The 23,633-nt window shown below is 45.6% G+C and overlaps 1 protein-coding gene across 1 annotated transcript in view; it reads left to right on the top strand.

Moving 5' to 3' along the window:
* Positions 1-399: 399 nt before the first annotated feature.
* The window catches only part of MYLK3 (myosin light chain kinase 3), a gene marked incomplete at its 5' end in the record, with an annotated part of 36,844 nt that continues 13,610 nt past the window's right edge, over positions 400-23,633 (top strand). The window contains 9 exons of the mRNA XM_080936645.1: positions 400-933; positions 5,735-5,828; positions 6,575-6,986; positions 11,128-11,525; positions 12,675-12,780; positions 13,346-13,439; positions 14,703-14,812; positions 17,211-17,352; positions 18,478-18,548. Of these exons, the coding sequence (XP_080792771.1) occupies positions 400-933; positions 5,735-5,828; positions 6,575-6,986; positions 11,128-11,525; positions 12,675-12,780; positions 13,346-13,439; positions 14,703-14,812; positions 17,211-17,352; positions 18,478-18,548 (1,961 nt within the window). The remainder of the gene's footprint in view (positions 934-5,734; positions 5,829-6,574; positions 6,987-11,127; positions 11,526-12,674; positions 12,781-13,345; positions 13,440-14,702; positions 14,813-17,210; positions 17,353-18,477; positions 18,549-23,633) is intronic.

Genomic DNA, 23,633 nt, shown 5'->3' with positions numbered 1-23,633 from the left:
GATTCCCTGTTTGCATGTTAAAAGACATTTTTCTTTCATTCTTTAGCAAGAGCTATATGAGCCTCAGCCTTCTCTGGGCAGACTCTTAAAATACCTGCAGTCAGCAGCCTCTTAAAGAGGAATGTTAATTGTCACCGTGATGTCAAAGAGGCCCTAGGAGAAAGGCCTGGGCTAAACTCAGCCTGTCACTCTCTCAGTGGCTGAGTGGGAGATAGACACAGAGAACTTGGCCCTCTTGTTCCCCCCAAAACAGCTCAGTCAGGAGGACAGTTTGGTGACCTGCAGCAAAGCTCTTACCAGCCGAGGACAATGGCCTTGCAGACATTACCACCAAAGTGAGAAGCAGACCCTTCAGTGCTCCAGTTTCCTTGCCTTTGCCCTCACCAAACCAGAACTGGGATGTCGGGAATTTCAGAGGAGCATCCAGAGGGTCTAGGCCCCCAGGGTCTGCCAGCGTTGGGTGGGGCCTGCTTAGCCACCATGGACAAAAAACTTAATGTGCTGACTGAGAAGGTCGACAGACTCTTGCATTTCCAAGAAGATGTCACAGAGAAGCTGCAGTGTGTGTGCCAAGGCATGGACCACCTGGAACAAGGTCTGCATCGGCTGGAGGCCTCCTGGGAGTTGGGTCTGGCCAGGACCGGCGACACTCCACCAGCCACCGCTCAGGCCGCGTGGTCTGAGGTCCTGGAGCTGGTGAGGGCTATTCGGCAGGAGGGTACCCAGCACGGTGCTAGGCTCGAAGCCCTCTTCAAGATGGTAGTGGCTGTGGACAGAGCTATTACTTTGGTAGGGTCCACATTCCAGAACTCCAAGGTGGATGATTTCATCATACAAGGAACCGTGCCCTGGAGGAAAGGCATCCTGGCTGATGGTCCTGAGGAGGTTGGTTCTGGATTCCCTGCCCAGCTGGACTGGTTTCCAGGGACCCTGGTGGGAAACTTGGCCAGGAAATTATTTTTAGGAGAACTGGGGACATTGCTTCTTTATGTATTCTGTGTCCTGCTGCAAGGGAAATGAAAGATGAAAATTTAAAGATCATGGATGAATTTCCACATAGTCCAATGGTCCCTGCCCCCTCCAAAAAAAAGGATGAGGCGGTGGTCCAGTCAGAATGTAGGTCCTTGGGCAACTCCAGGCAACAAAACATGAGGGACAAACTAGCAGTGAGGGTGCTGAGGTCCAACCTTAGGGAGAGGAGGGTTCTGATTTAATGACTCTTATAGCTTTCAGATCAAAGATCTCTCTCTGCCCAAGGATTCCTCATCATTCTTCCTCCTCCTTTCTTCTATCTCCCTTCTCGTTTTTTCCTTTTCTGCTCCCTTCTCATTTCCCTCCTCTCCTGACCAGAGTCTTATTTACTGAAGCTACACCATCAAGGCTTTGAACATTGTTGATCATTTTTTTTTTTTTTAGGAATCCTTAAACTTACATTTTATGAATCCCGGATCATAAGTTCCAACCCGTTTCCTTAAAACAGAAACTAAACACGAGGCAGAAGCACATCCTTTATGGTTTTTACACAGCCTGTTCCTCACGGGAGGCTGGGCACAGCTCTCGAGGTTCCCTAGTACAGCAGACAGCTGTCCTCAGTGACTGTTTTAATGTAAGAACAGAAGGTGACAGACTACTAAGGTCAAGATGATTTCTAACCAAGTTTTTAAATGTATGCAAATAAAGTAGATATTGTCATCTTTGGTCCTTCAAGTGGCTGGGAGAACAAAGTACTAACTTTTTTATATGTTTGCCCATCATCTCTTAATTCTCTAATCTTTGTTCCCTTGTCCCAGCAATTCCACAGCCTCGTGTTGGAGGATCATAGTGCCTTCAGTAAAGAGCCTTCTCCTTAGTTTCCCTGAGTGTGGGGAGTGAATTCCACCCCTTCTGGGAGATACTTCTACAAGATGATAGCTGCTTACCTAGCACATCATGCTAGGAACTATACCAGACAATGTATAATGTTCAGATAATTTAAAGTCTGCAGAAGGATCTACATTTCCTGTGTTGTCCTGGGTACTGTGGGGTGAATGTGCTTTAAGGTGTTTTTTTTTTTTTTTTTTAATTTTTAAGTGTTTTTGAAGTTCATCACATTGAAATATTTAAAATACACATAAGACCCTGTTTTTTCATGCATCAGAATGAAAAGAAGGATGGAAGAGAATTTCAGTGTTGGACAGTGTGCTTTTTAGAGCAGTTAGCTTTTTATCTTTGAGGGAGGGAATGGAGCTGGAGTGAGTGGTAGTGCTCAAAGGGGCGCTTACCCAGCATGCAGGAGGCCACGACTCACTCAGCACCCCAACAAACAACAAGTAGAGGGTTATCTCAGAAACACAACCTTGTTGCTGTTTTATCACCAAGGTGAGCAGTTTCACTATTATTTAAACTTTGTATTCAATCATCCCTGAATGTCTTAGGCTTCTTAAAATTCTGTTTCCTTACTAACTCAGGCCCAAGGGTAGCAATTGGTGGTATGTTTTAGAAAGCTAATTCTTCTTTTAAATTCATAACATCTTAACACTTTAACATCTTTATTAAAGGATGGAACTTGGTTTAAAACATTTTGCATTTTCAGTGAGCTACCTATTCATGAACTTTCTTATTTTGTTTTATGCCTTTTTCTTAATTTGTTTATAGGAGGTATTAGTAGAATAGTAGAATTAACTGCATTGTAACTATATAGGCATTGGGAACAGGGGAGGTCATGCACTGTCTTTTCATTCTTGCCACAGTGTGTTGTCTGAATTCATTGCCTTCTTGCACCTCCCTCTGGTCTTTGTGTTTAATTCATGTATCAGTGACTGTCTGCTGGCTTGGGTCCTATCTTCCAATTAGATTGTCAGTTTTTAACTGGATCATGACATAAAGTTTCGACTTGTCAAGGATGAACGTGTAGTTCAGAGAACTCTGTGAACTGAGGCTCAGCTATGGGTCTTTGACATATTCTCACTGCCAAAATCTAGACTCCAGAGACATCTGGAGCCTCCCTCCCATTTGTCTCATAAGAGAGTAAGGGTTTAGTAATCATATGTAGAAATATATCCTGACATCATTAAGTTTGGAAATTATGCAAGGGCTTAGTTACTTTATATTATATTTTGGTGGTGAAGCTGGGGATTGAACTTAGGGCCTCACATATACAAGGCAGATGGCTTGACTTTGGACTAAACTCTCAGCATACCACCTACCACATGCTTCATCTTCTAAAGTGCTCGCTAACCTTGATTTGGTTGTAATAGTGAATTAGATTATCATAAGAAGCCAGCTGCTCTCAGCTTTGGGCTCAATTGCAGGTGGGCCCAACACAGTCAAGCTGTTCAGGACGGGTGGTGGACACAGGAGCCCTCCTATACTGACGAGAAGGAGGAAAAGGGCAGATTGAGCCATCAGGGTCTGCCTCAGGACAATCTGTACAAGTTGGTTTCTGCTGGTGAGGAAGTCTGTGGAAAGGCCTCTAGTTTCCTAAACAGGAGCAGCAGGATAGACCCTGCAGAGGAAGGAAGAGGCATGCTGTCTGCTGCACAGGTTTGGGTCACAGTGATGATATGAGGATCATAACAGATAGCATAGTTTTTTATGTGCTGGACACCAGGCCATGTGTGCTCCGTGTTATTAAAACCTGGGCTGGCAGGATAGTTCAGTAGGTAAAGATGACTGCCACCAAGCCTCGTGAACTGAATTTAATCCCTAGGACAAACTTAACAGGGAGGACTGACTCCTGGTAAGGTTATCCTCTGACCTCCACATATGTACTGTAGCATACACACGTATGTGCACACTGGAAGGAAGGCAGAGAGGGAAGGAAGGAAGGAAGGAAGGAAGGAAGGAAGGAAAAAAGGGAGAGAGAGGAAGGGAGTGAGGGAAAGATGGAGTAAAATTTAGTGTCCTTGGGCTTACAAGGCTCAGTAGGTAAAGATGCTGCTGTGACATCTGAAAACCTAAGTTTGACTCTGGGATCCATGTGGTAGAAGGATGGAACCAGTTCCTGAAAGTTGTCATGTGATCGTCATGGATGAGGCTCATGTCCCAGAACCACAAAGTGGTGAGAAACAAACGGGACAGAGAGGCACAGGAAAAACAGTCAGGGGACTTGAGAGAGGGGAGGACTTTGGGGGACTTCCCTGGAAGACAAAGGACAGCTGTGGAAAAGTAAACTCAATCCTAAATCAACTCAGGTCAACTATCCATGCAGCTAGAGTTCTGGTTGAGATTGGACTCCAAGGTCTAATCACGCTTGGGAGATGGGAAGACACAGTCAGTAGCTAACCTCAGCCTAGGAGGTGTGGCAGGAACCTGGCCTCTCAAATCAAACTTGCTTGCTTAAACTCTGCCTCCAACACCTGGCCAGCTCCACAGCTTTTTACTTTCTCTTTGTAAATCAGGAATTACCCCATCAGTAAATATTATCGGCCTTAAAGAGTGGGCAGGAAGATTAGGGAACTAATCTGAAATGTTTTCAAACGTGTGTCCAGGACACAAAAAGTACTCAACATCTATAGCTATTTTGAAGCCGAGTGACCAGTGTCAAATAGTCTTCTGTGTAAGGATGCTGAGCATGGACCAGAGGGATGCTCAGAGGCTCTTCTTCAAACCTAAAAGGTGTGCTAGAGACCAAGACCTGATATACATATTCAAAGCTCTGTACTGGTCCTGGCCAGGGAGCTCTTCTACTGTTGGGATCCCCAGGAGTTTTGAACCTTGGACCTGTAAAGTCCCAAGTGTGGCTCCTGGTGTTAATTCAAAGCAACAGATCTGGTTAACAATCTCCTGGTCCCCCGTACATCGAACTAACCACTAACAGGCCTCTCCTGCCTCAGCTACAGAGTTCCTTATTGAAGGACACAGGGATAATAAACAGATGCAGATACGTTTTATCTGCAGCAACTAAAAGATTTTAGTTGATTTCCAACACTGAAAATGTAAATCTTTAGATTAAAAATCCTAGGCATCGGGCTGGCAGAATTGTTCTGTGTTGTACATTCATTGAGCTGGTATGCAGGCACACATTTTTAACCTCAGTGCGCAGGAGGCAGAAGCAGGTAGATTTCTGTGAGTCTGGTCTTTATAGAGAGTTCTGGACCAGCCAGAGCTACTGAATGAGTCTCTGTCTCACAAAAAAAGAGTTTATAGCTTGTAAGTATAATTTGTTATATACAAATGATGTGTTAATAAGTTAATTCTTATTTAATTTTACATCTTAACAAATCTGATTAGGACAAAAATCTAGTACCAGTTTTTTTTGGAACACAAAGATTTGACAACTCTAGGTCCAATGACAAACTCAGCTGGAGGCAGTTCCTTAGCTCCTAAGTTGAAGTTAGCCATGAGTGTGGCCCATCCCTCAAGTATGGGTTGGACTTTGGAATCCAGTCTCAATCAGAACTATAGCAGCATGAACAGTTGATCTGAGTCAGTGGTTTAGGATTAAGGTTTTGTTTTTTGTTTTTTTTTTTTTCCATTCATGGCCTAAGACCTCTGTACCCCAGCTAAGGAGACCCCAGCTCTCTAGCCATTCAGGGATATGCTGGAAAGGTTTGGATTCTGGGTTTGAAACTAGGCTCTTCCTGCCTCAGTGTCTTTATCTCCAGAGTGGCAATGCTATGTGTCCCCGAACACTGCTGTGGGCCATATGAAATAACTAATTATATTTAAGCATGCTGTAGGTGGTCCACAGACGTTTGAATGACAGTGATTTCATGCTTGGCGGTGGTTGTTTTGTTTCATCTTGTTTTCTTAGAACAAGGAGCAAACAGAAGCTGCTGAAGTGAAGCCAAAGCATGTGCTGAATGCAGGAAGTGTGCAAGCTGACCCCTCTAGGAGGCTGTGGGAAGGTGAGTGGCTATGCCTGCTTATTTCTAACTGCACACATAATGGTTCAGAATAAAAGTACTAACCAAGCCACCTGTGGAATGGTTGTTTTAATTTTGTTTGGCTTTTTGAGTCAGGGTCTCGTGTAATCTAAACTGGCCTTGAACTCCACTGTGTAGCTGAGTTCAAACTCCAGTTGAACTTCTGGTTCTCCTGCCTCCATCCCCAGACTGATGGAATTAAGAGTTTGGCTGGGCTGGTCAGTGGGACTTTGATCCCAACTCTCTGGAGGCAGAGGCAGATGGACGGATCTCTGTTACAGACCAGCCTGGGCAATAAAATGAGTTCCAGGACAGTCAGGGCTACCACAGAGATGCTGTCTCAAAACAAACAAAAAAAATGAAACAAGATTGCTTTTTTAAAAAAAGTTAATTCTCCCTTAAAACTTTACACGCCTAGCATGCTGGTGTGCACCTTTAATCCTGACACACAGAAGCCAGAGGTAGGCAGATCTCTGTGAGTTTCAGGCCCTTCAGGGCTACACAGTGAGACCCTGTTTCGAGAAACAATTTTTTTTATGTAATATTTTTTAGGGTTCTAAAGTCAAATTGACACATCGGGTCTGCTAAGAGAAGTCTGGCAGTGTGGGTTATATCCAGTTGTTGGGCTTTATAGATGTGGGACATGGGATGGTTTTCATCTATGCTTGTCTTTTCTTTGTAATCAGTGCCTCATAAAGAGTATTTTCTCCCTGTCTGTTGTCTTGTAGAGAGCCAGAAGGAGGACATACCTGTGGGGACAGGGGAGAGGCTGCCTCTTGTACTCAATACTTCACTTAAGGGAGCTGACCTCACCCAGGCAGGAGCCTCACAGAGACAGGGAGCTGAAGTTCTTGGCCCAGGTCAAGTACCCCCACCCACAGAAGCAGAATCCAGGCTTCCTGAACTAGGCAGTGAGGACGCTGGGACCACCCTGGAATTGTCTGGAGCAGCTGACAGAATCAGCGAGGTCCTCACTAGCCTCCAGATGTCACAAAGTGCCGGTGGGCAAGGAACCTCACCCAGCAAGCCTGTCTGTTGGCTTTCAGAAGAGGCCATGAGGCTGAGTTCAGAGCCTTGCCCTCAGCCCCTAGGGCCACTAACTCCAGACAGTGACCTTCACAGCGGGGAGGCACTTCCCAGGTAAGAATGCTCTTCTGTGTGATTAGCAGCATGGCCAATGGGCCAGTGGCACATGTTTGGTGGCCACTGTACACAGCTGCACTAGAGTCACAAGGGAAGAACACTACCTGCTGGCTATGAAATTATTTGGGGATAGGGAGTGGGACTTTAAAAGACTCTGGCCCCTTTGGTCTAGTGCCAATGGTATCATTTGGCCATCAGTACTACTGGGGAGTTCTTGTTTTCCCACTCTAATGGGGAGCAGGGTAGCAAATGACTAACTTTTAGGAAAATAGTGACTTCAGCAAGCAGACATCGCCTCATTTTATCCCTCCCAGCATCCCCCTGCATGTGAACGTTGTCATATTCTTTTTCTGATAGTGAAATTCGGCCCAGAGTCTCACCATAAACAAAGCTGGGATCTGAGACCAGCTTACTGAATCCATGTGCTCTGAATGTGGAAAGTGTGGTAGAAGTAAACTTTTTGTAACTTGTTGGGGTCCCCAAAAGCCCCTCCGTGGGAAGGGCTTTCCATCCCAATGGCGGCCTTGAGCTGAGCTGCACACGCACCGGACCTCAAGCAGTTTTCAGGAACTGAGGAGGTTACCACCTGCCCTTCCTCCCCTAGAATGTGGAGCTTTGTTTGTTTGTTTGTTTGTTTTGTTTTTGGAGAAAAGGAGATTGAAAATTGTGTCAGTTCTGACGAGAAGGGGCTGCCTGTACAGGTATCCTGAGACCGTATCCGAACTTGGCAGCACGAGGTTTGTCATTATTTGGCAATACCTGTGGTAGGCGTTTTGTGCAGTAGGTAAGGAGCTTAGACACCAAACACGCATAGAGCTGCATGACACGCAAGTCACTTCCTGCTCCACTGGAAGAGAAGACCAGAGAGAGCTGCAGCGTCCAGCAGCCTTTTCTACTGATCACCTGGAAAACAAGCAGTTGACTTGTCAAGTTTCCTGGACCTCTTGGTCTGAGATTGGCTCAGATGACTTAGCTCGGATGCCAGCCTTCATCCCACTGCCATCAGTGATGAATATCTTCCCAAGCACTCTTGCCCAGTGTTTAACTTAACGGGGCTGCCGTGTCCCTCAGCCGCACCACTTGTGGGCAACCTCTGTTCTCAAAGGCCTAGACCTCAGAGTGGGGCAGGGCTTTCAGCTGCTGGAGAAAGGTCCTGTAATTTTTCTTTTTCCTTTTTACTATGATAAAGCACGTATAACATAGAATTTACTGCCTATATATGTATCCATATGTGTGTATGTATATGTGTGTGTATGTAGATGTGTGTCTGTGTCTGTATGTGTGTGAATGTATATATATGTATCTGTATGTGTGTGTAACTGTATGTGTGTATATGTGTACATGTGTATGTATGTGTATGTTTGTGTGTATTTGTGTGTGTGTGTGTGTGTGTGAGATCAGGTGTCTTCTTCTCTTGCTCTCTGACTACTCTTATGTGTATGTTTGTGTGTATGTTTGTGTGTATTTGTGTGTATTTGTGTGTGTGTGTGTGTGTGTGTGTGATCAGGTGTCTTCTTCTCTTGCTCTCTGACTACTCTTTTGTGTCCCTAAATCTGGGGCTCATGGCTTTTGTTGTTGTTGTTTATTTTCTGTTTTAGTTTTTCTAGACTGGATGCCCTAGTGATCCCCTGTCCCTGCCCTGTCACAGCTGGAATTAGAAGATTCATGAGATGCCCAGATTGTTAGAGGGGTGCTGGGATTCGAACTCCAGTCTTCACGAGTAGCAGCAACTTCTCCAATCCCAGTATTCTCAGAGGCATTTGAGCATCAAGCCTGGGAGTTAACTTTCTTTAGGGATATTTAGTGCAGATCTGAAACACTGGCAATTTTTCTTAATTTCTGGTTCATGGTTTTATATCATATACACTAGAAATTTGAATTTTTATCTTTCATAGCATATTAAAAATTATCACTGAGAGAGGAATAATGTGACTATACTTTAATTAAATAAAAATAAAGAAATTAGGCCTATTGCTGTACAAATAATGGTTAGAAAATATAATTTAGTATTTTGTTGTCATAAATACTATATTATGAATGTTATTGAAGCAATTTTGTTATTTGTATTTGTAAATCTCTCTAAGTATTTATTTTAGTTTTACTAGTACTTCGTAGCATGCAATTATTAAAAAACAATCCACGCTAAAGCTGACTATACGCTGGCAACACAGCCTCCCCTCCCCCATTGGGAGCTGCAAGCTGTGGTCTTTCCAGATTCCCAAGGTTAGCCTGCTGCTGAACCGCTCACATTTCCCAAGCCATTCTTCCCCTGGGGCTAGCCTGTGGAGACTGGCAGCTGCTGGCTCTAACCCCTTAGCCCTTTATAATAAAAACTTCAGAGGCTTATAATTTATCAGTCAAATTTATAACAGTAAACCCTCAACCCAAAATGCCCACACAAAGAATTCAAAACCCAATTGATATTGATACAAGCTGCACAGCTAGATTGGATGTGCCCTATATTATTTTATGGCCCTTTAGGCATGTAGATCTGGTTCGTTGTCCTCTCCTATAGGTTCCATCTTGTCTCCTCATCTCCGGCTCTCCCCCCTCTGTCTCTCCATCCCCTCTCTAAAACTTTCAGTTCCATCTTCTTTTTCCACTGCCCAACATAAGCTCTAGCCTTATCTGACTAAGATTTCATTTGCCCTCACCTGCATACAGAGCAATCTACAGCACTTTTGAAATCTTAACAAATCCTTTCCCCAGTTGGTTTAAAATAAAACACAATTATTAGGAAATTATTAGGAACTGAACTATACAGTTCCAACAAGGGAATGATTGAACCCAGGAATTCACACACGCTAATCGTCTTAGTTTGCTTTCTATGCATAGAGAAGAAGGGGTTTATTTAGCTTACAGTTGCAGTCTATTGTAAGGGGAAACCAAGGCAGGAACTCAAGGCAGAAACCTGGAAGCAGGAAGAGAAGCAGAGACCGTGGAGGAGTGCAGCTAACTGGATTCTGCCTTCTGATCGCTCAGCTACCCCCCCTTCATTAATTTATTTATTCTGCTTTTATATTTTATCCAGACCACAGTTTCCCTTCCCTCCTCTCTCCCAAGTCCCACCCCCAGATCTACTCCTCCTGGGTTTCCCTTCAGAAAAGAACAAGCCTTCCAGGTATATCCACCAAACACAGCATACCAGGTTACATAAGACCAGTAGGAGGAAAGGATCCCAGCAGGCGAGAGTCAGAAGCAGCCCCAGTTCCCACTGTTAGAGTTCCCACAGGAGCACCAAGCAACACAACTGTAGTGGTTTGGACAGGTTTGGCCTCTGTAGACTCATGGTCCATAGGAAGTGACATTACCAAGAGGTGTGTCCTTGTTAGACTAGGTATGGCCTTGTTGGAGGAAATGGATCACAGTGTAGGTAGGCTTTGAGGGCACCTGGTGCTCAAGCCCTGCCTAGTGCCAAAGAAACAGTCTTCTGGCTGCCTTCAGACCAAGATGTAGAACTCTTAACTCCTTCTTCTGAACCATCTCTGTTTGGACTCTGCCATGCTTCCTGCCCTGATGATAATGGACTGAACCTCTGAAACTGTAAACCAGCCCCAGTTAAATGTTTTCATTTGTAAGAGTTGCCTTGGTCATGGTGTCTGTTCACAGCAATAAAACCCTAACTAAGACAACAACCATGCATGTCACACATGCAAAAGACCTAGGTCAGACCCGTACAGGTCTCTGATTGTCAGTTCACTCTCTGTGAGCCTCTGTGAACTCTGGTTAGTTGATTCTGTGGGCCATGTTCTTGTGGTGTTCTTGACCCCTTTGGCTCCTATAAGCCTTTCTCCCAGTCTTCTTCAGGAGTTCCTAAGCTCCACCTAATGTTTGTCTGTGGGTCTCCTCATCCCTGCTACCTTTCTTATATAGCCCAGGGCCATCTGTCTAGGGATAGTTCTGTCTATAGTAGGTTAGACCCTCCTACACCAATTAGCAAGTAAGAAAATGCTTCATAGACATAGCCACAGGCCAATCTGATTTGGGCAGTTCTTCAGTTGGGAGTTTTCTAGTTCCAGGTGACTCTAAGCCTGTGACAGGTGAAGCTAACTATGACACTCAGCAATGTTCTAGTGCTGAGTTTCATCAGCTGAACATTCTTGTTTTGAACCTCAGGACCATATTTCTCTCTGCCTAGGCTCTCTATCCATATGCAAGAGATGGCTACTCCTGGGGGGTCGCTTGAGACCCTGAGTGGTAGTCTCATTGGCTCTGTAGAAGCTCCAGGCCCTGGAACTGTGTTAGAAGACCAGGTCCCTCAAGGAGCCAGACCAGTTCCACCCCTGCCAAAGGGGAGCAGCAACAATGGTGGCCTGAGTATAGAGGAGGAGATGGGGCCTGGGGCTGAGCTTATCAGAGGACCAAGCTTGACCACAACAGACTGGAGAGATGAGACTGTTGGGACCACAGAGCTGCAGCAAGACCCAGGAGCAGTGAGCCCTGAGCCTGGGAAGGGCCATGCAGCCCAGGACCCAGAGAGAACTGAAGTTGGAAGGAGGGTGTCTGCTGCTGCAGAGGCTGCCATCGTGGTTCTAGGTAAGTGACAATGCACAGCCAGGCTCGACACAGCCGTAAGGTGAGTGCCTGGAAGCCTTGCTATTCCTTCCATAGGTCAAGCGGTGCTAAGAAAGTGGCCCTGGGTAGTAAGTCCTGGTGCTGGAGTCCAAGATACAGAAATGTGAGGGACTAAACTAGGGCCTTAAATCAGCTTTGGTGGTTGGGAAGTAAGAGCCTCTGTGGCTGAACTGGGCATCTCAAAGCAAGTTCTCTGCCTGGGCGTTCTGCCATTAGCATCCTTTGAAATTAAGGCAGGTAAGAACGTAGAAAACAGGAGGGCTAGGGATGTAGCTCAGTTGGTTGAATGTCTGCCTAGTACACAGAGAGCTGAAGCTATGGTTTGATCTCTACACAACATAAAACCGAATGTGGTTAGTGACTGCTGTATGTTTTCTCTTAAAGAATGATTCCATGTGACATTTCTAAGCATTCATATTACTCAGTTAAAATGAAAGCCAAAGGCCAGCGCAGCAGGCAAAGGCCTTTGCTGCCAAGACAGATGCCCGACGATCAGTTCATGGAGCCCATAAGGTGGAAATTGAATCGACTCCTGAAAATTAACCTTTGACTTCTGTATGTACATGTCTGCCATAGCATGTACATGCACACACATGCATATGCACATATGCACACACACGGTAATAAAATTAAAGAGAAAAACCCAGCCCTAAATGCCTTTCCCTCCTGTCTTTCCAAGTGCTAGCTGCCCTTTGCCTTCCCCTGTAGATTCATTAACCTCTTCACCATCCCATCCCCTGAGCAATGCCCACCACGAGCTCCACCACAGGCTCTCTTGGCCTTGGGGATCTAACTGAAATTAGCTACCAAGGCTGAGAGGTGAGGACGCTGTGTTTGCTTCCTAGCTACCTCCCTCTCACATCCTCTATTTCCCACAGCCCCATTGCCTTGAAGTACAGCCTTCTCCTCATGAAATCTGCTCACTGACCCAGTGAGCTTGGCTACTTTTCCTGCCAAATGTGTGGCTCCATTGAGATGATTCTAGAGACGGGCTTTGACATGCAGGGGCCATAAGAAGAGCAGAGGGCTTGCTACCTGGTTACTCAATTGACCTTTAGGACCGGAAGCTACCTGAAGGAGACTCATGGGTTTTCTGTTGCCTCCCGACAGATGACAGTGCGGCACCCCCAGCCCCTTTTGAACACCGGGTAGTGAGCATCAAAGATACCCTGATCTCCACAGGCTACACGGTGTCCCAACATGAAGTCTTGGGAGGGTAAGTGCAGCATCTGCCTGGGTGAGGGGCAGGGACTGTACCACCACCTCCATAGGATTGAGCAGAGGTATCCATCCCTAGGATGTGGGCAGCTGCATGTGTCAGGGAGGAGAGGTGTATGAGACCCTCAAAGTGCCAGGCATGGGTGTGGTAAACAGGCTGGTATGGTATGGAGTGGGTGGCCCATGGTAAAGTGACGGTACCTTCCATTTCCTTTCTTGATCACTGTTAATTTCCTAGCTAATTAATTCCTAATCAGCATCGCTTGTCCCGGTAACCCCTTCTACTCTTGACTCTAAAGCCAGAGCCACATGGCTGAAGCTGCCGATTTCTGCTGCTTGCTGAAACTGGACCGTGTTCCTCCTTGTTCTATTACCTCACCACCAGCTTTCTGTTTCCCATCTCCTTCACTGCCTAAACGTGATGTGGGTGGTGAAGGAGTGAGATAACAGCCCATGGTGTAGGGTAGCCAGCATGGTGTGTGTATAGAGGAAAGCAATGGTGACTCTCATCGTTTGGTGGGCTTATCACTGTCTCTGCTCACTGTGTCCCTGTGTCTCTGTAGGGGCCGGTTTGGCCAGGTGCACAGGTGCACAGAGAGGTCCACAGGCCTTGCACTGGCAGCCAAGATCATCAAAGTGAAGAGCATAAAGGACCGGGTGAGGCATCTGCCCAGGCCAGATCCTTCTAGCCAAGACCTAGACTCTCACTTCACTCACAGCGCCCTGCTCCAGCCCCTGGTACCCAGCCCCCTCCATGCCAAGCAGAAACTTGATGTCTCCTCTTCTTCCCCACCTTGACTCATGCACCACCACTCACTTTCACCCACACTCCTTAGTCCAGACCTCATTTGTGTGAACAGCCTGGTGTGGTTCTGCCAACATGCTTGCAGGACCTTAGGCAATAAGAGTTTTCCTTCTTGGGCCTCCTGTCTGTAAGATGAGTGGGTGGGTAGAAGCAAGGTCCTTAAGAGAACACACTTGAGTGATGGGTCAAGGAGACCTAGTGTGAGAACAGAGGTTGAAAGAAGCATAAGGTGTGTGTGTGTGTGTGTGTGTGTGTGTGTCTGTGTGTGTGTCTGTGTGTGTGTGTGTCTGTGTATGTGTGTCTCTCTCTGTGTGTATGTGTGTATATGAGATTTTTTCTAAATGTGTGACACATGTTAGTGTTTATATGTAAGTGTGCGAGTGAATGTGTTATGTATGTGTGACTGTGTGCATGTGAGTGTGTGGATGTGTGTAGAGGTAAATATTATGAAATGGTGAATCGTTCCAGGCACCATGTAACATTACCCCCTGCTACTTACTCTCTGTCCCCGGCAGCAGCCGCCCTCTTGTGACTCTCTGTTGTGAACCCTTCTTACATTCCCAGCATCTGCCCCCTGTGGTTATTGTCACAGTTCCCAGTAACCTGACAAAATCAAAACTCTAGAAGCTTCTAATTTATCAACCAAATGTATATCAGTAAATTCGCACTCCACAAAACGTCCACACAATAAACCCAGAGCCAGTTGATATTGATATAAACTAACCATCCAAATAAGACAAATTGTCATGTAATAATCCATCTCTTATAAGATATTCATAGCTACCTGTGGCTAATTAAAGCCACACAGGTCTGAGTCATCCTCATCCTCCATTTTTTCTTCTTCTCCACTTCTCCTATCTCCCCAGCCTCTCAAAAACTCTGCCTGTCTTACTTTTCACTGTCCAATCACAGGTCTTGCCTTATCTTGTGCCTATGTTCACCTGCTTATAGACATCAACCACAGATGTGTGTGAATACGAGTGTATGTGTGAGTGTATGAATGTGTTTGTTTGCATGTGCACAAACCCATGTACACACACATTGGCAGATGCAAGTGGCTTCTCTTCCTGATCTATTTTCTTGGAAAACCCAATTTTTTCCTCTGGTCCCACAAGGAGGATGTGAAGAATGAGATCAACATCATGAACCAGCTCAGCCACGTAAACTTGATCCAACTTTATGATGCTTTTGAGAGCAAGAACAGCTTCACTCTGATCATGGAGTAGTGAGTATCTCAGAAGAGGGGTAGTGGCTTTTCTTCAGGGTGGACTCAAGGCTGGGCCTGAGAGCCTTCATTTAAGCAAAGCTCCTCATCTCTGCTCTTCACAAGCATGCCCAGAGCCACGCCACTCTCCTTTGTCAAGTTCTTTGACCCTGAGCATAGAACTCAAAGGACAAAGTTCTTTTGTCATAAACCAGTGTACAACATTTCTGATCTGACCTGCAAACATGCTAGTTTGTCCTAAACAAAGTTTAGCAATTTTGGGTGAAGGAGTAACAGTTGGTAATTAGAAAATGTAGACAGGAACTAGAAAATCTTTATATCTAGCTGTCATGAAAATATAAAGAATCTAGTTACATTGGACCTACACCTATGTCTGTAGAGGTGTATTGCAGCTCTCTCTGTGTTGGGGTACACCACAGATCTCTCTGTGTTGGGGTATACTACAGCTTACTCTGCAAGGGGATATACTACACCTCACTGTGTCAGAGTTACTGTAGCTCACTCTGTGTCAGGGTGTACTGTAGCTCATCCTGTGTCAGGGTGTACTGTAGCTCACTCTGTGTCAGGATTACTGTAGCTCACTCTGTGTCAGGGGGTACTGTAGCTCACCCTGTGTCAGGGTGTAGTGTAGCTCACTCTGTGTCAGGGTTTACTGTAGCTCACCCTGTGTCACTATAACTCACTCTGTGTCAGGATGTACTGTAGCTCACTCTGTGTCAGGGTGTACTGCCGCTCACCCTGTGTCAGGGGGTACTGTAGCTCACCCTGTGTCAGGAGGTACTGTAGCTCACGCTGTGTCAGGGTGTACTGTAGCTCACCCTGTGTCAGGAGGTACTGTAGCTCACCCTGTGTCAGGAGGTACTGTAGCTCACCCTGAGGTACTGTAGCTCACCCTGTGTCAGGGGGTACTGTAGCTCACCCTGTGTCAGGGTGTAATGTAGCTCACCCTGTGTCAGGGTGTAGTGTAGCTCACCCTGTGTCAGGGGGTACTGTAGCTCACCCTGTGTCAGGGTGTAGTGTAGCTCACCCTGTGTCAGGGGGTACTGTAGCTCACCCTGTGTCAGGAGGTACTGTAGCTCACTTTGTGTCAGGATGTACTGTAGCTCACTCTGTGTCAGGGTGTACTGTAGCTCACTCTGTGTCACTATAACTCACTCTGTGTATGTGTGTACTGGTTTACTGCATCTCTCTCTGAGGAGCTGAGCCTTCTCTCTAGACCTGAAACTGACTATTGACACTGAAGTCATCAACTAGGGGCCATTTATCTTTATGCTTGTGTTGTTTACCTTCTGGCAGGAATAATAAAAGTAAAAAAAAAATTGTCATAACATACTATGCTAACACATACAACCATCAAAAGTGGAAAACCAGCGGCTCAGTGGTACTCCCCTGGTATGTGTGAGATGCAGGGTTCAATCACTAGCCTTGGCCAAAATATTTGGAGGAACAAAAACTTGTCTCACATGTGCCCTAAGTTTCCTATGTAGGCTTCTTTTAAATTTTTCAGTTAATTAACTTATTCATTAATTTTTTTTTTTGAGACAGGGCTTCGTGTAGCCCATGTTTGAGATCATCGTGTAGCTGTGAATGGTCCTGAACTCCTGAGCCCCTTTCTCCACCTTCCCAGCACTAGGCTAGTAGCTGTGGGTCACCGTGCCTGGCTTCACTCAAGGAACCTGCCTTACTGTTTGACATTCCTAAGCAGCCAAGTTTGAAACCCTATTGTTAGGAGACCCCCCCACACCCTGCACAGAAAGGGTTCCCCTTCAGACCCCAGTCAGGCATAAACCACACCAAAAAGCTGTTTTCCTTTATTAAGTGGGGTGATAGCATGGGGTTGAAAGGTAGAATATGACCTTGCATAGGACCTCGCAGGTGGAACTTTGAAGGAAAGGGGGAGGTCTATGTTAGAATGAGCTAGGATGTGGTGGTATGTTTTGATTGGGCATCTAATTAGCTGTACCAAGGGGACTGCAGTACACCCTACACAGAGATTGACTGCTGGGCCTCAATACTTTGATAGCTGGACCTTGGAAGTCAGGGCTTATTTGGAAATGGCCAAATAAGGAAACAGACCTCGATGTCTAGCTTCAGGAATGTAATCTAACGGTTTTTAGCAAGGCTGAGGGAATGGGGGAAGAAGGGCAAGGCCTGCCAGAACCATTGGTCAGAGTCCCTCCACAGATTCTCCAGGTTCTAGGAAACCCTTCTGCATGGAATGTGCCAGAGCAAAGGCCTCAACAAAAAAAACCCCATGTAGCAGTGCCTAGAGCCCCTTTAAACCAGCCTTGGGTGTCCAGCGGGCTGTGAGTAACTTTCAGAACGCCTGGATTGGATGCTCTCAGCCTCTCAGAGGGCTTCCTCAGCCTGACACCTGGCTCTTCCTTTTCTCTGGCAGTGTGGATGGAGGCGAACTCTTTGACCGCATCACAGATGAGAAGTACCAGCTGACTGAGCTGGATGTGGTCCTGTTCACGAGGCAGATCTGTGAGGGTGTGCATTACTTGCACCAGCACTACATCCTGCATCTGGACCTCAAGGTGAGTGCTTTGTCAGGCCTGGGCAGGTGTCTTCTGAGCATCTGTGCGCCATGGCCGCCATTCCAATCCCGTGGGTCATAGATACCTGCTGGGAACGGTGCCTTTGCACAGTAGGGAAGTTATCACTGATGTACATCTCCAGCCCCTTCTCCCATTTTCTGAGATGGGTGTTTCACTATGGAGTTGTGGCCTCAGGCTGGCCTCAAATTTGCAAATTCTCCTTGTCTTTGCCTTCTGAGTGCCAGGACTGGGGCACATGTACCGTACCCAGCTAGCCCTGTGCTCTGTGACCAAACCAATGTTGCTTTGGGCTCATTCCTGAAATTGTGGGGACCTGAGCACTGGGATTTTAAAAAAACTTCCCTGATGAAGGCCTGGGAATGTGGCTCAGTTGGTAGAGTGCTTGCCTAGCATGCACAAGGCCCGGGATTTGCATTTGGGCACCACATAAAACTGGATGTGATGTTATACATTTGTAATATCAGCAATCAGAGCTAGAGGCAGGAGGATCAGGAGATAAACACCACTCTTGACTATGTAGAAAATTTAAAGCCAATGTGGAATACACGAGGACCTTGTCCCCAACACATATAAATAAACAAAGTGAACATAGTTCTGATTCCAGTATGCAGCCAGTGAGGAGGAGCATCCCAAAGCACTTGTCTCACATCAAAGGTGGGAAAAACAGCAGTGGATGGTACTGAGCATCCTTTTCCACAGGACAAGTCCTGCTTCCTCACAGGCTACACCGATGCCTTCAGAACACGATTTTGTTTTCAATTGTGTGCGTGTGCATGTGTGTGTGTGCACGTGAGTGCGGCTGTCCACGGACCAAGAGATGCTCTCAGATGCACTAGAGCTGGAGTTACATGGTGGTTTTGAGCTGTCCACCATGGGTGCTGGGAACTGAACCCTGCAACTGCAGCACGTGTTCTCAACCTCTGAGCCAAGTCTCCAGCCTCCGATGCAGGCAGTCATTAGTCTAGCCCCATATGCCTATCCTGACCGTTTACTTCCCCTGTCGTTTAGAAAACAGAGGCTTGTGGACAATGAGGAAAAGAGCTGAAGGCTTTCTCAGCCAGGGTAATAGTTGTAAAATACCTTCTTCCTCTTCCTCTCTTCCAGCCGGAGAACATACTGTGTGTCAGCCAGACAGGGCACCAGATTAAGATCATCGACTTTGGGCTGGCTAGAAGGTAAGGGTCCTGACACTCTGACACAATTCCTCCTTCAACAGCACCTATAGCTCTCTTGAGGTAAAGTCTGAGTTTTTCTTCCTGACCACTTAATTCCCAGCAATAATGACTAATTATTTATTAATAATACCTAGGTCATAAACTTCAGTTTGGTCTCTGACTTGCTTTTACCTTATTATCCCTTTTATTCTAATCTGGGTTCAGCTGCGTGGCTGGTTTCCTCTCCTTGCCTTAGGTCTATCTCCCCAGCATTTCAGGGTGAATCTCCCCTTATTCTACCCTGAGTTCAGCTACTCATGTGATTTATATCAATCTCCTCCTCAGAGTCCCAGGCGAATACCCCTGTGTCTCATTATTTCCCAGAATCCTCTCTCCCTGCTGGATGTCCCACCTCCTATTTCCTGCTTCAGCTCATTGGCTATAGGGTTTCTTATTTGACAGGTAATTCGTATAAGACATTCTCTCTACACTTCAATATAGTTACTTGTCTGAGATCTAGCATCTTTTGAGTTTGGGGATGGATGTAAGAGAGTTCTCACACAGAGACTAGTGGCCCTTGGCTTGCTATTTATGCAGTGGGTTTGTAGTATAGGCTCCATTTGTCCTAAAAGATTGTGGGATTAACTGTACTTCAAACCACCTGTCTAAGCAGAAGAAAATAGTTCTAGGGGATTGCTGAGCGGGGTTCAGGGCAGACTAAATTCTAATAGTTCTCGATGCTGCCAGGGTCTAAATTACTCAATATACTCACTGCCATCCTTGCACTCTGAGACATCTCTAGGTTACACATGAAAACACGTATGTGGCAGGTAGGGTGTTGCCATGTAAGTGAATCTGGAGCCACTGAAGATGACATTAGAACTTAGTACAGTCATGACACATGACAGGAGGGTCTAATGTGGGTAGTACAAACTCTGTTAGGTCTCAGGTTTCAGCACACCAAGTGGTTATTGTATACATTTAAAAACTTTTGTTACCTTTATTTATGTACATGGGAGCAGGGAGGTAAAGTGCACGCCTCAGTTGCTGTGTGGAAATCAGAGGGTAGCTTCTAGGAGTTGGTTCTTTCCTTCCTCTGTATGGGCGATAAATTCATCACTGGGCTTGGTGGCAAGCTCTGAGTACCTCGCTGGCTCTTGCATATGATTTTTTAATAAATAAGTACTTTTTACTTTATGTGTCCATGCGTGTAGTACCTACAGAGGTTCGAGGAGGACATCAGATCCCCTGGAACTAGAGTTACAGATGGTTGTAACTTTCCATGCAGATGCTGGAATCTAGGTTCCCTGAAAGAGCATCCAGTGCCCTTAACCACCTGACCTTGTCTGCAGCCCTTCTTGTATATACTTTTCAAAGTATCTTAAAAACCCTTAAATTTCATACAGTCTAAAGTAGATATAATTTTATTTCCAAGGCTTGGCGGTCTCTTGGTAGTCTCACGCTCATGACAGGCACAAATGGTGTGTGGATTCCTGGAGAGGTCACAGCAAATCTGTGGAGCTTAGCAAGACTGTCCACCAAACCTCTGTCTCAACTAAGACCCTAACTCAGATTGATTCACTAGTTAAATGCCCATCCTCCAAGCATCTCTCCAATCTTCTTTCCCCTAATAATGATCATTGTCTGGGAATCACATATTTTCTGGATAGTTCTGAATATAGTAGCTGAATTTCCATTCTTTCTGAAGTCTTTCGGACATTTTCCCTTTTCTTTTCTTTTCTCTTCTCTTTTCTTTCCTCCCTCCTTACCCTCCTTTCTTCACTCTTGGCATTTTGTTTGTTTGTTTGTTTGTCTGGCTGAGGCTGGGGTGAGTTTCCGCTGACTTTGATCGTTATATCTTGCTCTTCTCCCCTCTGCCTCTGCATGCCGGGATTACACCATGTGCACCACATAGCTTTGTTTGTTTGTTTTCAGACAAGGTCTCATTATATAGGCCCTGGCTGGTCTCAGACTTGTGACCTTCCTTCTTAAGCCACCCAGGTGCTAGAATTATGTGTGTATGCCTCTGTGGCCAGATGTTCTGTAGTACTGATGGCTGTTCCCTGAAAAGAGCTATCTTTGTTGTTCTCTAAGTCCCCCCCCCCACCCCTTCCCCATCACTCACAAGGCAGATGAATTCCTCATCAGGTTAGCTTCTGCCCCTGCTTTCAGGAAACAGTCTTTTGGGGTCACTCCTCCACAGGCTGAAGTGTTACCTGCTTGCAGGAGCAAAAGGTCTATTTTGTTGCCTTCATGCTGTTGCTAAAACAGAAGTGTGCCACCTCACCACCTTCAGTGAACATATACACCCCCTACCCTCACACTTGAAAAGTCACCATCAACGATGTAGAAAACCTGCTCCATCGTTTCCTAAAGAATGTCTTCCAAACTTAGGATTATTTTGCACATATGTGCGTCTTACACAAGAGGCTGATGCTTTCCAACCTAGTTCTAACCACCGTCTGCCCCCAGCAGGCCGTTTCAGACTCTTTTGCATACACTGTGTCTTCCACTCCATGATCAGTGCCATAGAAACACCGTGTGTCTATGTTTGTCCTCTGGCCCTTTGCAAAACAATAATAGCTAAATAAGTCTTGGCGCCCCAAAGCCCCCTCTTCTTAAGATCCATGTGATATAACATTTGTGCTTGTTGGAATACACATATAAGACTTGCAGGACACACTTGAAGGCCAGGTGACCAGTTGTCATATGACCACTTACAGTGACACACTGAATTCAGAGCAAGAAGTAACCACTAGAAGCTCCTGGCACGAGGAAGGCTTCTCATGGAGAGGCTCCAGCATGAGCCGGTAGTGATAAGGCTGATGTGTATCGCCAGCTCAGAAGAAGAGGGAGTAGGGATACAGGGTTGATGTGTGATAGTTTCCAGGTTTTGTAAATTGAGGAACACAGTCAGCTTTAGAGATCTTCTGAGAACCAGATAAGCAGGAGCTTTTGAGGGAAATCATGGGAGATGACATTATTTATGGCCTGAAAACCAAAGTGTGACTATGAGCAGGCTGGTCTAAGGAGGGCACAGTATAGGATGCAACCACTAAAGAAGAATCCTGAACGCTGGGCTCAAAAGTCTGAATGTTATTTAATAGGCTGCTGAATCTTTATCACTCAGTAAACATGACAAGCCCTTGGCACTAGCCTAGGAAAAATCAGTATTTATATCACCCAACTTGGCAATTACTGCAGATCAAGTCTTTTAAAAAGTCTAGTCAGGGCTGGAGAGATGGCTCAGTGGTTAAGAGCACCAACTGCTCTTCCAGAGGTCCTGAGTTCAAATCCCAGAAACCACATGGTGGCTCACAACCATCTATAATGAGATTTGATGCCCTCTTCTGGGAGACAGTGTACTCATATATAATAAATAAATAAATCTTAAAAATAAAATAAAGTTTAAACAGCTACTTTTGAACATTTACTTACAGAACACTATTTGACAATATTGAGCTAGTTAGTTTTAACACACACACACACACACACACACACACACACACACACACACATACACACGTTTTGCCTATATGTAGTATAACTGTGCACATATGTACTGTGCCCACAGAAGCCAAAACAGGGTATTGAATCCCATGGAACTGGAGTTACAATGGTTGTAAGCCACCATATTGATTCTGTGAATTGAACCTGGGTCTTTTGTATTGTTTTCTAGGTTTTTTGTTTCTTTTATTTTTTGAAACAGGGTTTCTCTGTGTATCCTGGATCTGTAGACCAGGGTGGCCACAAACTCAGAGATGAGCCTGCCTCTGCCTTCCAAGTGCTGGGATTAAAGGTGTGTACCACCACACCTGGTCTTGGAGCTGGGTCTTCACCTATGAGCTATCTCTCCAGCCCTCAGTGAAGTCAGATGTGCACTGTGTCTCTCATTCTCTTCTTGTGGTTGTGACACAGGGACAGTAATGGCCTAGCCTGGCGTTGGCCCAGTGAAAGTTTACTCACATTCTATTGGTAAAGCAACTCCTATGGTCAGCCCCAGCATCAGTGGAGTGGAGCTGATTTCAAGGTATTCTACCTGTAGTGGAAGGAATCTCAGACCTCAGGTCACAGGGTGTGAAAATAGAGCTCAGCAAAGCACACAGCTTCTCCTGGAGGTCAACTTTTAATTCTTTTGAATACATGCTCAAAAATTGCTAGATTACATAATTCTATTTTTAAATATTTTCATTAGTCACCTGTCTGGATTTTGTTTTGTTGAGACAGGGCCTGTTACTCAAACTTTTCTACACTTACTGTATAACTTATCCTGGTCTCAAGCATCTCCGTCCTGCTGTGTCAGCCTCCTGGGTACTGGAATCACAGTTTAAGTCCCCACATGCTGCTCATGGCTCTGATTTCAGCAGTGTCTGCTCCGTGTCACTGACTTCTCTACATTCTAGTCAATGCATGCTGTGTTTTTCTCCCTCCGTGTATGCATGTGTGCTATAGTACTATAGACATTTATGTGGGTGCACATGGACATATGTTGTAGTTGTAATTTTGTATTTCCCTCTTGACTGTTGATAATGTCCATCCCCTTCTTTTCTTACTGTGACCCCTCGAGCACGTGTGCACCCCAACAAAGCAGTCACTCTCCAGAAGCTTTGGCCCCATTTTTTTTTTAAATTTTTGTACTTATTCATGTGGTTCATGTCAAGTTAGAAGTACTGGTACATCTCTCATCTTCAGGTTGTAAATGACTAGAGACTGCAGTTCTTGTTATGGATGGTAAAGCAATGATGAATTGTGCATGGGGGGGTAATATGTGTGTGTGTAATGTGTGTGTGTGTATAATGTATATGTGTGTAATATGTGTGGGGTAGTGTGTGTGTGTATAATGTGTGTGTGTAATGTGTGTAGGTGGGTAATATGTGTATGTGTGTGTGGGTAATGTGTGTGTAATGTGTGTGTGTGTGTAATGTGTGTAGCTGGGTAATGTGTGTGTGTGTAATGTATGTGTGTAATGTGTGTGGGTGGGTAATGTGTGTGTGTGTAATGTGTGTGGGTGGGTAATGTGGGGGGGACACCTTGGCAGGGCTCACCAAGGTGTCCCTTGAGGAATCATGCCTGTGATAGTCCTAAAATAAAGAAGATTTGTTGAAG

This window comes from Micromys minutus (genome assembly GCF_963924665.1).
Source record: "Micromys minutus genome assembly, chromosome: 24".
Classification (NCBI taxonomy): Eukaryota; Metazoa; Chordata; class Mammalia; order Rodentia; family Muridae; genus Micromys; species Micromys minutus.
This window is presented reverse-complemented; position numbering and strand designations above follow the sequence as displayed.